The sequence below is a fragment of the Nipponia nippon genome, unplaced genomic scaffold (genome assembly GCF_047370975.1).
Source record: "Nipponia nippon isolate SJK-2023a ecotype South Korea unplaced genomic scaffold, ASM4737097v1 scaffold_14, whole genome shotgun sequence".
NCBI classification, from domain to species: Eukaryota; Metazoa; Chordata; class Aves; order Pelecaniformes; family Threskiornithidae; genus Nipponia; species Nipponia nippon.
Window position 1 is genome coordinate 9,406,040 of NW_028262330.1, and position 13,389 is coordinate 9,419,428.

The 13,389-nt window shown below is 47.2% G+C and overlaps 1 protein-coding gene across 3 annotated transcripts in view; it reads left to right on the forward strand.

Moving 5' to 3' along the window:
• Window positions 1-13,389, forward strand: part of COPRS (coordinator of PRMT5 and differentiation stimulator) — a 173,458-nt gene that overhangs the window by 109,717 nt on the left and 50,352 nt on the right. Inside the window, exon 4 of one of the 3 annotated variants that reach the window (XM_087750633.1) lies at window positions 11,527-11,863. The exons of the other annotated variants lie outside the window; for them this stretch is intronic. Coding sequence (XP_087606759.1) covers window positions 11,527-11,549 — 23 coding nt within the window. The 3' untranslated portion in view covers window positions 11,550-11,863. Of the gene's footprint in view, window positions 1-11,526; window positions 11,864-13,389 lie in introns of those variants that run through there. 3 annotated transcript variants of the gene reach the window in all.

A 13,389-nucleotide genomic window follows, 5' to 3' on the forward strand; every position in this document is an offset into this window, starting at 1 on the left:
TATCGTACTGGCAACATATGATTTCCAGTCATGCTACTCTTTTTGTTACAGAACACACGCTTAAAATATCTTTTTCTTCAGCCCCTTGCATTTTAGCTGAGCTCTCATTCCCTCCCCAACATGCGCTCTTACGAGTTCCTGAAAGCCACAATGACATGAATTTCTGATGGTTGAAGTTCGATGTTTGGTGTTTCTCAGATTTTGTGACTGTGCCTTGTAAATGGCTTTGATGTGGTTGGGCCGGCATCCTCACTGCTTTCCCACATTGTCATCTTCTTCCTCAAAGTTTCTGCTTCTTTGCTGTGTTTTACTTTGCTTTGTAAAGTATGTCTATGCCCTACCATGAAGCTGGATGAGGATTCGCTGTGGGCTCTGCAGAGCACCGCGGCACGCTGGATTGGCAAACCCTCAGCCTCCGTCCCTGTGAAGAGGGATGCTCCCTTCTGGCATCTGAATTGGGCACAGTTTACAGCCAGTGTATTATTTGTTAGCATCTAAAGTACAGAAAATCCATTTTCTGAATGCCAGTGCAGTTTGTAGGAAACATGTAATTAGATATTTTAAAGAGGCGCGTATTGTTGGATGTTATCATGAGGCTATAACTGTTCTCTGCTCAGTTCCCTGCTACTGCGCAGTGCTGTCACTGGCTGGCTAGTGTACAAAGTGTAGTATTAGGCCTTTAATTAACATTATATTAAATAAAATATATGCGATTCAAATAGCATCCAGTCCTCACTACTGAAATTAATCAGACTCTAAATGAAATTAAACCTACTTTATTGGCTATTGAAGTTAGCCCACTTTAATGGAAGAATGATAAATTGCTTGCTGTAAACATGCTGTAGTACTGAACATAGCTTTGATCCAGTTTTGATTTCTCTTAAAATCCCTTACAAAATAGGATTACTTTGTACTGTCAGATATTTAACTTATTTTCTTTTATCTGACATTGCAAAATATAACTAGTGAACTTCCAGTATCTCTCTCCTTACAAAAAATAACCCAAATTTAAGACAGCAGTAGCTTTTCAGAGATAGTTAGTAATATTTTTTGAAAAAAGACAAACCACAATCAAAAAATAACACTTGTCCTCAGTGGATGTAAATTAGAAAATAATTTCAAAGTTAAAAACAAATTATGTTCTTTCTTGCTTGTCTTAATCCAGAGCGGAGTGTTGCCAGCAGTTAATGAACTTTTTAAACAAGATTGTTAAAATAAAAGTTCTGACACAGAATTTAGCAAAATCAATAACTCTGCTGCAAATGTTGTTAATTTGTGTGAATAAGATTTGGATGCTAATGACATGGTAAAAAAAAACTTATCTCGCCTAATTTAATCATCTGTTACGTCAGATTGAGGGCCGCGTTGTGATCGAATATAGACCAGCATAAACCTGGAAGAATCAAACCCGGTGGAGTTACTCTGGGTTTGCACCAAAGTAAATCAGAACAGAATCTGGCCCTTATTTTTTCTGCAAAAACAAACCAGAAATATGAGTGCTCTGAAGCACGTTCGTGATACAGATTTGTTTTTCTTAACAACTGTGAAACGAACTGGCTTAGAGCTTGTGCCAAATTTGGCTGAAGTCCTGCCAAGTCTAGTGTGCTGATTTGTATGGCAACATTGGCAACCGAAGCGAAGGTTTACGTTGACTGCTACGTTACACATTTATACAAGACCGGGGAAGTGGTTCCAATTACCTCCTGTTCTGCTGCGTGACCACAGCCAGTCTGAGGGAACAGTCATCTTTTAATGAGCTCGTAATGAAACGCTTGGGCTGAGATTTAAAAGCCGTTTACGGGGCATACGGTGTATTACAGCCTTTTATCAAGGCTACTGTGAGCATGACATGTCAGAGACCGTTTTGGTGGTGGGAATTAAGCTATTTGTTTTATGGATAAGTATAGTCACAGCTATTTCCTGCGCATTCCAGGGACGGAGAAGTTGCCTTGCCAATTCGCTCTTGACATATTTACAGACGGAGAAGCCACCTTTGGACTAGTTTTTGCAAACATCGTGTTCCATTATGAAAATGTTCCCAAGGCTGAGGGTGAAGAGTCTGGCTCAGAATATCTCCAGCCCCAGACAGTGCGGGCCAGTGTCTGATCTCAGCTGTGCCGGGGAACGTCTGAAGTAATTCCATTAACTTTTCGGCATGTGTTCTGGACGAGCGGTAGAGTAGCTGAGGTTAGAGCCTGACCTTCAGTCTTCAATAGATCCAAAGTGGGCTAAATTGCTGGATTTTTATTTTCTCTATTTTCTAAGCAGGAAATAGCCCCACCAAGTCCTTTTATGGGCTCTGCTTTCTCAACAGTGAGAGTCTGGAAACTGTAAGGACATCCACTAGTATCCAAATTCCACAATTAATGATGCATTCCCAGAGTGGAGGGGGATTGCTGCGGTTGCCAACAAGGGCTGGCGATTCTGCATGTCAAAAGCAGTATTGCAGAGCAGGCAATCTTCCAAGGCAGCTCCAGGACCATTAGGGCCATGAATAATGAACAAAATGGATGCTCAGTTCTGGTATCAGCCAAGCTTTTGAGTCCATTCTTAAATCCTGGGACTAAAACTCATGCTAATGTGCTGTACTGAGCAGAGCTGGCCTGCTTGATCTAGGTAAAATCATGCTTAGCAAAAAAAGCAAACGAATGAAAATTGGGCAGTGAGTTATGTTTTAATAGGGCCCTGAAGGGTGATGGGAAAATTCCCACTGCCCTTTGGTGAGCCTTAAATGAGGCTATCATTACTGTGTGGGCCTGTATCTGGTAGAACAGATGAGAAGGCAAATAACCTGTCTGGGAAAATGGTTACACTGGTATCACAGTCCAGGAGGTTTTTTCCATTTTGTGTTTCCATTTAAGCCAAGACGGTGTCTCTGCTAAATGCCACTCCAGAGTAAAATTTTTAGGACCAAGTTCTAATCTCTTAGAAAAAGACAGTATAAGAGAACCGCTAAACTCCTCACATGGGCCTAAATATGGGCCACATTGCTTTACTGAAAAAGGAGATGGCTGCTTGTTATTGCACATAGTCGTGAGCAGGCAGTGCAGACATTACAAAGATGTGCTGTTTGGATTGCATTTTGCAACAGGTAGATTTCCTGGCACTGGAGGTTGACAGCCTAGTTTGCAAAATTACTGAGGTGTATTCTGCTTGCTCTCGCATGTCCGCTGCCATTGTTGAAAAATGATAGGTATCACCACAGCAGCTGGCCCGTTGTCTTTGTTTTCTGTATGTGTATCATCAAGTATAAGTGCCTGTTCTCTAGTAGCAAGCCTTAACGATAAACCTTGTTAGTAGCAAATCAGATACAGTAAAATGGTGGAACTCTCTCATAATAGCAAATATGTCTAAAAGAGATCCTGGCGGGTCATCTAGTCTGTGTGTCTGCCCGGCGTGCCGGGCACAGTGCTGCCTGCAGCAGGCAGGGCCAGCGGGAGGGACTGCTGCTGAACTCCTGGGAGTTCGCTGCTGACCGGCCTGCAGCAGAATGCACCAGCCACAGGGTTATTTTTTGTGTTTGACGCATAGGTGATGTCTGTAGTCTTCCTCAGCAGGGAGTTAACCCTGGTTGTGATAAGCTTTGCTAAAACACATCTACTACTGAAATCATTGGACGTTTGCCACTGGCTTTATGACAAGCCAAAATGGGTCCAGAATGAGGTTGTCCTGGAAAAGGAAGGGTTTTAAAACAGACCTCAGCCAAAACCCATGGAAATCGTGGGCTTTGTTGTGGTTTGGATGAAGCCTTCTCACAGGATAACGCTGGCAAGTATGTCCTCGGTGTGCGAGGGCTAGGTGCCTTCTGCAGGTTTTGTTGTCTCCCGTCAGTTGTGGCCAGGGCTGGGATTCTGGAGTGTCTTTTATCCTCGCTGGAAATGCACAAACGATACGGGTACTGCTCGGAGGCAGAGGAGCTGCTTGCTGGGGCCTCGTGCCGGGACAGAGCCCCGCTGGCTCCCCAGGAGGAGGAACGGGCAGCGGCACCGGTGAACGCAGCCCAACCTGTCCTGTCAAACGGCATCTTGCCTCCAGCCCTCAGCCACTCCTTTGAAACCAAAAAGAAATGGGACATCGCCAACCATGGGAATGGATTGCGGCATAGGTGGTCAGAACTGGCTTCCTTCTAACGCCGAGTGCCAGGCGGGAGCGTTGCATTCCCGCAGGTCAGAGATATAGGAACTTGCAATGCACAGAAAATGAAGCACAGACATGGGTGTGAGGAATTTGAATCTGGAACAAATGGACTTTATTTTTTCAGGGCTAAATGTGTCTGCCCACTATGAGGAGATTTTTAGTAATAGACATCTGGATCTCAGTGGGTCTGTGCTGTCACCTGACGGAGCAAAATATTTGAAGTGCAGCAAAATACATAATCATTGGATAAGAAACATGGGAGCAGATTCATGGCATCTTGTGATTTCAGTAAATTGCAGTCTGCCTATCATTTCACATAAGTGTATTGCACAGGGATTCCTCAGAGATCTTGAACCTCTTGTTGCTACAGCTTACAGATGACTTTCTCAAACACTGGAGTATCATCTTGCTGGCTTCCTGAAGTTGAAAAGTATTGATTGTATTTCTGTGCATGTGTGTTAAATATATAAAAAGCAGCGAGGCTGGAGATGTGACTCAGGTCATGAGTCAAAGAAACAGTGGGATTTTTAATTAAGTCTGCTCGTTTTCTTTAAGGCTGACAATACATCTGAGAATTTGACATTTATTTATGAATGCATTCCAGATTTGCACACTGCATATCAAAACCAAGGACAAGCCTAGGGAAGGGTGGGGTAGTGTGCTGAGATACTGTATCTGGCTTGCCCTCCTGCCCGCAAGTGAAATTCTTTCCATCTGAGTCCTGGTGAGGTGGTGCTGGGTGAAGCGAGGCCCTTGGCAGAAGATTGTCTTGTCCCTGCTCCTGCCCCTGAGTCAACCGAGAAGGTTCGCTTTGTTTTCATCCACTTCTGCCTCCCCTCTGGCATCCCGTCTGCCTCCAAGGGTGGTGCCTCCCATCTTCTGTTCTCATCAGTGTGGGGAACTTGTCATCTTCCCTGCCTGACTGTTCTTTCCACTTGCACTGTTGGAACAGGCCCCTGGGATGAAATAGGACTCCTCTTCTTCCCAGGTGGCCATCTTCGCTGCCTAGACCCACGGTGTGTCCTAACACAACTCCTTTACGTCCCAAACACATCCGTGTGATGTTTTTGGGGAGCAGAAGAAGGCGAGGCAGTCCCCGCTCCCAGCCACTCCCCAGGCTCGGTGTACTACATTGTGTAGGTACAACAGTTGCATCTCAGGGCAAAGCGTCTAACTAAAGCGTTGCTGATGCATAAGCAGAAAGCAGGAATGACTCTCTTCTCCCCAGGGCTGCGCTGACTCCGCAAACTAACAGGAGTGGCAAGCAGTAAATGCATCCGCGTGGTTACTGAAGTGAGAGGCTTTGAGTCTGGATTCATGCGGTGATCAGGTCTAGTGAGTAAGAAGGCAGTGTTTAAAGATGGCAATCACTTTGATGGCCTTATCTGCTCTTTGAAGCCAAGGAACCGCTCCCTGCCCCATACACGTGATACGCTCCATCAGACTTTGCATATCTTCTCTGCAAAAATAAGGGGCTGAGTTGACTCAGCTGGGACTGGAGCCTGTGACTCTGAGTGTGGGTGTGCTGTGTTTTTCCCACATGCACGCTGAGTGGCTAGCGTTGGCACAGAGTGGTAGGGCTGGCATCCGCACGAGGGGCTGCCCAGCACACACAGGCTGAGCCTTGCTGATTGAAATACAGAAGAGGCGGCGATCCCCACCTCCTGGCTGCTGCTGCCCCTCCCTGGCAGTGCAAAAACAGATGCTAGGTCCGAAGTGGTCTCATTCAGACCCAAAGGTGGTCAGTAACTCAGGAGGATATTTCTTCAGGATGGCTTCAGTTACCGTACATGGCTTTCAGGTGCCCACCACCGCTGTGGTAGGACTTTGCCCTCAAGCTGTGCGGTCACCATAACTGGCTTGGGGTAACTCGGCATTGAGCCATTGCTCGTGGGGTTCCTGTGGGTGGTACGTGGGGAAGAGATACAGAGCTGGGCTGCAGTCAGGCAGCCAGGAGCAATAAAGCAGAGCAAAATTATTTACAAAGCAACTGAATATTTCTCCTCCCTCCCCCTCACATTTTTTAACAAGCTTCTTTTACCACTAAGAATTTCATCCTAAAGAAAATTGGCAAAGTCTGAGAGGCAGACATACACCTCCACCGACCGGGGAAGGAGCTGGGAGAGGGCTTACTCTGAAAGGAAGGCCAGCAAGAAATTGCCTTGTCATCTGAATTTATTAAGTCTTTCTAACTTATTAGTTAATGCACCAACGGCGCTTTTCAATAGCTACAGCTTGGCAGGCATTTAGTTATTTCTAATATATTTTATTTGCCAGTAAAAAATTCACCGAGGATAGCAGAGGGCTTGGATGTAACTGGGGAGAATGGGGATTATTGGCCAGGGAACAGCCCATGGAGTGATCCATCAGCCGATGCAGTCTGCTTCAAATCAGTAAACATGTCATGCTAAACTTGCTGTGGCAGTGCCTGATCATATGTTAAATGTTTTAATAACAATGTACTAGAAGTCCTAATAGCAGTAGATAGCTTTTTCTGTCCCAAGGAATGTACATTCCACCTTGAGGCAAAAAAAAGAGAGAGAGAGAAGAGAGAGGGGGGGAAAAAAAGGTTTTGTGTTCGTAAATGCTGATTTGAAGCCAAAGGATTTCATGTCAAAAGTCTCTCAGATCCCTACAGTAATTGCAAGCAACACATACAAGATCTGAGCTCAAATAGCTCCAAGTATTGAAATTAAACCCATTTCGGGTCAAGGAGCCAGTGGGGAAATGCTGTCTTTGTCAAAAGACAGTTGAAGCTAGTTTAGAGCAGATACAAAAAAATGACTCAAAGCTACAAAGCGAAGCTGTCAGAAGCGCATTTCACTTACCAGGCTAAAATGGAATTAGGGCCTGATTCAGCTCTTATAAAAAATGCTGGAGGCGCTTCCATCGATTTCCGTGGGTGCTGAGTCACCAGCGGCTGCTGAGTCACAAGCCCCGAGTGCCAGTCAGGACTGTCAGAGCCCTAGTTTGAAGGCAGCTCTGATTCAGCTGGGAATATAAGCTTATTTTTATGTACCATATAATACTGGTTTGTGTCGTTACCTTGCCTGCAGCGGCACTGTGCATAACAGAATTGCCTGACAACTGACGAAGTGAATGTTTCTTAAAAATACCTTCTGAAATGACAACTGCTTTTTGTCCATAAAATATGTAGGAATTTTACAATGTTTCCTCCTTGGCTTCCTCTCCCACCTTCTGTGGCAAAAACGGGAAAAGAAAGCAGAGGAAAAAAAGTGGATTCTTAAGAACTAGAAGTGAACTTACTGTCAGTTGCTTTCTAACAGTGTATAATCAGGAAATGTCAGAAACCTGAAAATGGTCATTTTTTACATGTAATACGATAAAAAGAAAAGAATTGTGCATAGGAAAGACATTCCAAGCCAGTCCCTAGGGAATGTGAGAAAACTGTCAGGGCAGTCCAGAGAGGAGGAAAAGAGGATTTCAGCTGAGCCATTCACTACATGAGGACTCATTTGTTGCAGAACTTCTCGAGAGGGCAGGAGCTGCTGAGGACACCTCCAGTTTCAGCAGCGCAGGAGCACACTAAACCGGGATGTGAATCTGCCCTCTGCGCTGGCGCGGTTTAAAATAGCGGTGGGATATGCTAAGCGCTTGTTTTGGAGCAGCTGGATGCCCTGGAAGGGCTGTTTGTGAGTCCATCAACAGCAGCTGCTGCCTCTGGAGAGTAATAAATGCTAATGCAGGTGGCACCGAAATAACCAGGGGCCTAAAATGCCCCTGTGTGGTACCTGCTGTGGCCGTTCTGGGGTGGGCAAGGGGGTGTGAAACATTAAGAAATCAGAATCGTTTTGGCCAAGGTTAGGTGATAGCACAGGGTGAACAGCAGTGCAGAGTGATGTCTCAAGTTTTGTTTGTTTTAATGAATTAAAGCTCCTGACTCTTCCATAAGTCAGGGTTCTGCCGTGTTTCCTCCTTATCCCTGTTGAAGCTTTCAGGGTATCTTTCAGGCAGTTGCTGGCTGAGGTGCTGCAAGGAGGGTGAGGGTGGGTTCCCAGCGGTGGAGGGTGCCAGGAGAGCTATCGCAGCCTCCTTCCCTCTTCCCCCGAGCTGCGCTGCCTCCCCTGCGGCTGCTCTCTGAAGGTCTGGGGCAGCTAGTAAGGCTTCCCCGACAGTCCTTATCTCCCACTCCTGTGCAAACATCGCTGGGTACAAGCTGGTGATTTGTCCCCACTGAGCTCAGATGGCGGCTAAAGCAGGTAGCCTCTGCCCCAGCCAGGTGCTGGAGGCGGACAGAGCATATTTCTCTTCTTCTCTACCTCCCAGTAAATGCACAGCACTTCTAAGGGCTTTCCTTTACCTACTGCGCTTCACCAGACAGGAGCTGGAGATCTCACTGTGGGGCAGGTTAGGGACAGGCTCACAGTCACTTCCAGTCTCTGGTCGGAAGCTCCTAACCACAGGGCTGCTCCGGAGGACCAGCCCCTGCGTGGTCGGTCGTAGAGGAAGTGCCAAGCAAAACAAATAGTACTTGAGGTTAAAAAGCTCCAAGTGTGTTAGTATCACAAAACCCAATCTCTGCATGTGCTTCTGCTGTTCCAAAATCATGACAGAGAGCAGCAAGTATCAGGAGGTCATGGAGATAAGTAGGACCCAGCTGACGCAATGCCGCGTCTGGTGGAGGAGCTGTTACCCAAGCACCAGCGTCAAGGGGACTCGCTTTCCTTTCCCTTGTGTTTGTGCTGCTCCAGACAAAGTTGCTCAACAGCCTACTGACAATTAAAGAATTTTAATAGTAAAACCAATGGACCGGGACCTGGAGAAGCCTGTGACAGTCTAATACTGGATGTTGATAGTAGATGGATGGTAGCACGCGCTGTGAGTCACGCAGCCTTGGGGCCCCTCGGCAGACATGAGACGTCTCTGCTCGGAGACCTCGCTGCCTACGGTAAGAGATGGTGCGAAGTATGTACACAGGCAGGAGGAAGCAGAAGGTAACGCTGCCAATCGCAAGATCAAACAATTACTTGGGCTGACAATAAGCTTAGTTTGAATTTCAAAAATGTGTCTGATCTTCACTTACCAAGGGCATGAACTACACATGGCAGGGCTGGCTGGCAAGGGACTGGCTCCTGAACAGCAGCTGGCAGGCTGGGGCCGAGCTGCAAATTTTGTCTCATTTGAAGAGATAAAAGGGGGCAGAAAAACATGTTTACAGTCTCTGCTCTGGTACTTATGGATACTTGATGGTATTCTTAGATGCTGTGGTACTTGTAGGTATAAATGACATGTTTTACATGAAATTCATGAAGTTTGGGGCCTTTTCCAAATGGCGACATCAGCCCAGGTGCAAACTGTCAGTGTCTTGCGCAGCTGGGAACGCGGAGCAGTCGGTAATAGCAGATTTTGATCTAGAACTCCTCAATTTGTCCATTTCCACCTGTAGCACTTCTGCAGCTCATCCCTGGCATGCCCCGGGTTCTGGTATTCACACTGATCTCACCTGGAAATCGCACCTTAACATCTGATGTGTTTTATCTCCATTCAGCTGATGCCTATCTTGTAATAAAATTTCCCATGGCTTATCAGCACTTGACAATTAGATGCTTAACATCCCACTTAATGCAAAACAGATTACATCCTGGGAATTAACAAAACAATAAAATGCCTTAAGGGATAATAGAAGATTTTATATAGACGTGTATATGTTTTTATATATATATGTTTATACGTACACACACATGCATACATAGTTGTGAAATCTGGAGATGCTGATCACTGCTTGATTGGTTTTCATGGCTCAATTTTGTGCCTGTTCTATGTTCTTTGGTAGAAATTGTGTTGCCTGCTGCAAGTGCCGCGTGTTGACCTTCTCGAGGTGTGACGAGAGGCCGGGGGCTGGCGGGGGGTCTCCAGCCTGGGGGTCCCCAGCCCGGGGGTCCCTAGCCCCGGGGCGGAGCTCTCCCCGCCGTGCCCAGCCGGCAACTTTGCTCCCTCTTGTGGCAAACCGGAGCCCCACTTTGGTCTGTTCCCGAGCTGGGGGTGGCTTATCCCACCGGCAAGTGTCCGTGGAAGTGGTCGTTGCGGGAGGACGCGGGAGAGGGTCCACCGCTGGGCTGTGCAGCGGCATGGCCAGTCCCGCTCGCTTTTGGGAATCCCTCCCCAGGACAGGGGTGTGGGTCCGGTCCCGCGAGCTGATCCCGGGCCAGCTGTGGCAGGGCCTCTGCCCGCTGAGTTTAAATATAGCCGGTTGTCTCGAGCTTTATCGCAGAGCGTGATTGTTTAACCCCAGTTCTTGCACGTTGCTGAGGCTGGAGCTGTCAGGAATAGCTGCGTTGCTGGAGAAAGCTGGGGAGTCGTCTCCTTCCCGCTGTCAGGATGCCCACGGAGCAGAGCATTTTGCCTCTGTTTTCCAGTCCTGCCATCAGCACTGTTGTCACTCGAACTTCCAGAGGAGGCACGCGGTCCAGCTTCATGGGCTTGCAGGACCCTGGGACTTACAAAATTAGAGGAGGGAATGAAGGGACTGAAGGGTCACAGCAGTTAGTCAAGTTTTAAAAAAAATAAACACATCACTCAGAAATATGTCTTTAAAAATATCGAGAGAGAAGAAGTCGTTCAGTTCATTGGTACAGTGCCCGCGTGTGGAGGGCTGAGCTGCCCAGCAGCTGCCAGCCGGAGCAAGAGGTGGGGACCCGCTCAGTGCCTTCATCTGCTTGCGGGTGCCATGGACACCCTCACGGGGCGCGGGGCCAGATCCTGCGCTCAGGGATTCAGGTGCGATCCCCGCGACTCCCTGTCTCTGGGTGACCTGCGTGGGCCCGTCCTGGCCCGCTCACGCCCTGCGCGGTGCCGTGCCCGCCTCAGCGCACACGGGCCCGAGCAGAGGCTTACGCTTCCCATGAGGAATGCTTGGGATGCCCTGTCTGTGTGTTGTTTGGTAAATGCTCATCTTTTGGCTGCCAGCCCTCAAAGAAGAAGAAATTTCTGTTGCAGTCTGGTCATCCTTCCAATAACTGACCAAATGCAATAGTTCAGATCTAAGACACACAGTGTTTATTCATTTAGCTGGTGGTTTCTGTTAGAGCCGTGCTCTGCGGAGCCCAGTGGAGACAGCAGCTCCATGATACGGTGCAACACAGACACACAGAGAAAAAGCCATTCGTGCCCTAAAGTGTGTAAATAAATGCCAGGCATAGCAGTGTTACCTCTCTTCTAAAATATGAGAATCTCTCTGTCTGATAGTACAAAAGGTCAATACCATTAACCCCATTTTACAGAGGGGAGACTGAGGAATCGAGCTTTTATCCATGGTCATCCAGCAGGCCAGGAATAAAAAACAGGTCCTGTGAGTCCTGGCCCTGCTCATCAGGTCCCAGTGCCACATCTCAGGTTATTAATTGTCCTGTCCTCCGTCCTCCACCGCAGATGAACCTCTGTCAAGTCACTGAGTCTTCGCCGACGTTCCCAAGGCTGCTGCAGGATGCAGGCTGGGCGATGTCCTGGGAGGAGACGAGGAGCCCAGACCCACACCTGGCCTTACCTCCGTGAGCCACAGGCACTGCTGGCACATGGGCAGCCTCCCATGTGCTCCGTGCTGCTGGAGAAAGCTCAAGTCCTGGTGTGCTCCAGCTTTGTGCTGCATTGCGTTTGCAGTTTTTAAAGCAGTAAGTGACTCTTAAAGCCAAACAAATGCCTGGCATTTGGCTGTGCCTGTGTTTTCCTGTGGCCAGGCTGACCTTTATGAACACTAGAGTCACAACTATGACAGGCAGCTCACTTGAGCTCTCCCTTCTGGGAGCTGGGGAGGTTTTGTAATTGCTGGAAGAGCCAAAAAGTCTTTCTTCAGACCCTGATTTTCCCTTAGCAACCGACTTTCCTCCTTGATTTCTCTTCTCTTCACCTTTCCCTTCCATGTAACACCCAGCTGATACTTGTTCTTGAAACAATCCTTTTATTGATGCAGATGCAATCAGCAAAAATGCCGAGCAGTTGCAGAGTTCAGCCCAACTCTACGAAATCACTCATAAATGTGCTTAACTTCACTAAAGTTGTTCTTGTGCTCAGTCTTAAGCATGTGCTTAAGTCTTTCGCGAGTCCTTGGCCCTCTCACAGTCACAACTGGGTCATGCCGATTACCCGAGTAGTGGCAGGATGAGGAAGAGGCTCTCGTTGGGATCTCTGTGAAAGCATTTTTCTGAGCCTATGGTGAGTGGTCTGCTCTGATGGCAGATGAGTGCAATTTGTGGTTGTCCGATGAAGGAATAGAGCATGAAATCCCCTATTAAGGTCCTCTTAGATATGTCTGCAAAATGCTGAGTAGCGAATAAAGTGCCCGTGGCATGGCTGCTGCGTGTTGTGCTGTCCTCATCACTCGCAGTTACTTGTCTCTCTCTCTTCAGCTGTTTTCTCTAACTTGTTCTGGGCCTTACCAAGTTTCCATCTCGGTCGAATATTACAAGAAAAAAAACCCACACCCCAAAAAAACAAAGCTAGTGTCATAAAGTCATGAGATAGGTTTTAAAATTTAAGTCTTTAATTGGGATTTGCTGTCTCTGCTTCAGGGTGTGCTCGAGATACTTAGACTTTGCCTGGAAACCATGAGCAGTAGACATCATGTTCTTTTGCAGTGGATACAGGGTGCTCACCTAATGGCTTGATCTGAGGAATGAAAATAGAATTATGTACTCTATTATTGCTATGTAGTACAGTCCTACAGAAACTGGTTAAGGTCTGATTTGCTAAATGATTAAGAAGCACATAGATAGTCTAAGACATGTTTAAAAACTGAATTGACACATACTGCTCACTTCAGTTGCGTATTCTTTGTGGCACGGCTGTTCCTTGCCGTGTCCTGTACAGCACCCAGCACTCTGTGGTGTGGTTCTCAGCACCTGCTGAAGACAAATAATGATAATTAGTCCTAATAGCTCTGTTTCACACCTCTTCTAGCTAGCCAGGACAGATCACAAGGAGATGTCATCAAAGCAAATAATAACCATAATGCCAAATGGCTTCGCACAATTTCAGTACATAGCACGAGGGTTTGCCTGTGTGATCCATGACAGAAGTGCGGAGGTTCTGTAGCTTTGCCTGCCCAATATGTACTTCCATTCCCAGTTTACGACCTGCACTGGTTCTGAGTCTTGCTTGTGCTAAGGGCTCTGACATGCAGCTGAGTTACTGCGGTGTAACAAGCTCCTGCATGTCAAGTTCTTCACCACAATTCTCTTGTTCATGCTCTTACCCCAGTAAAGGCAATGCAGCTATCCCCTTTTCTGTGGACGGGGA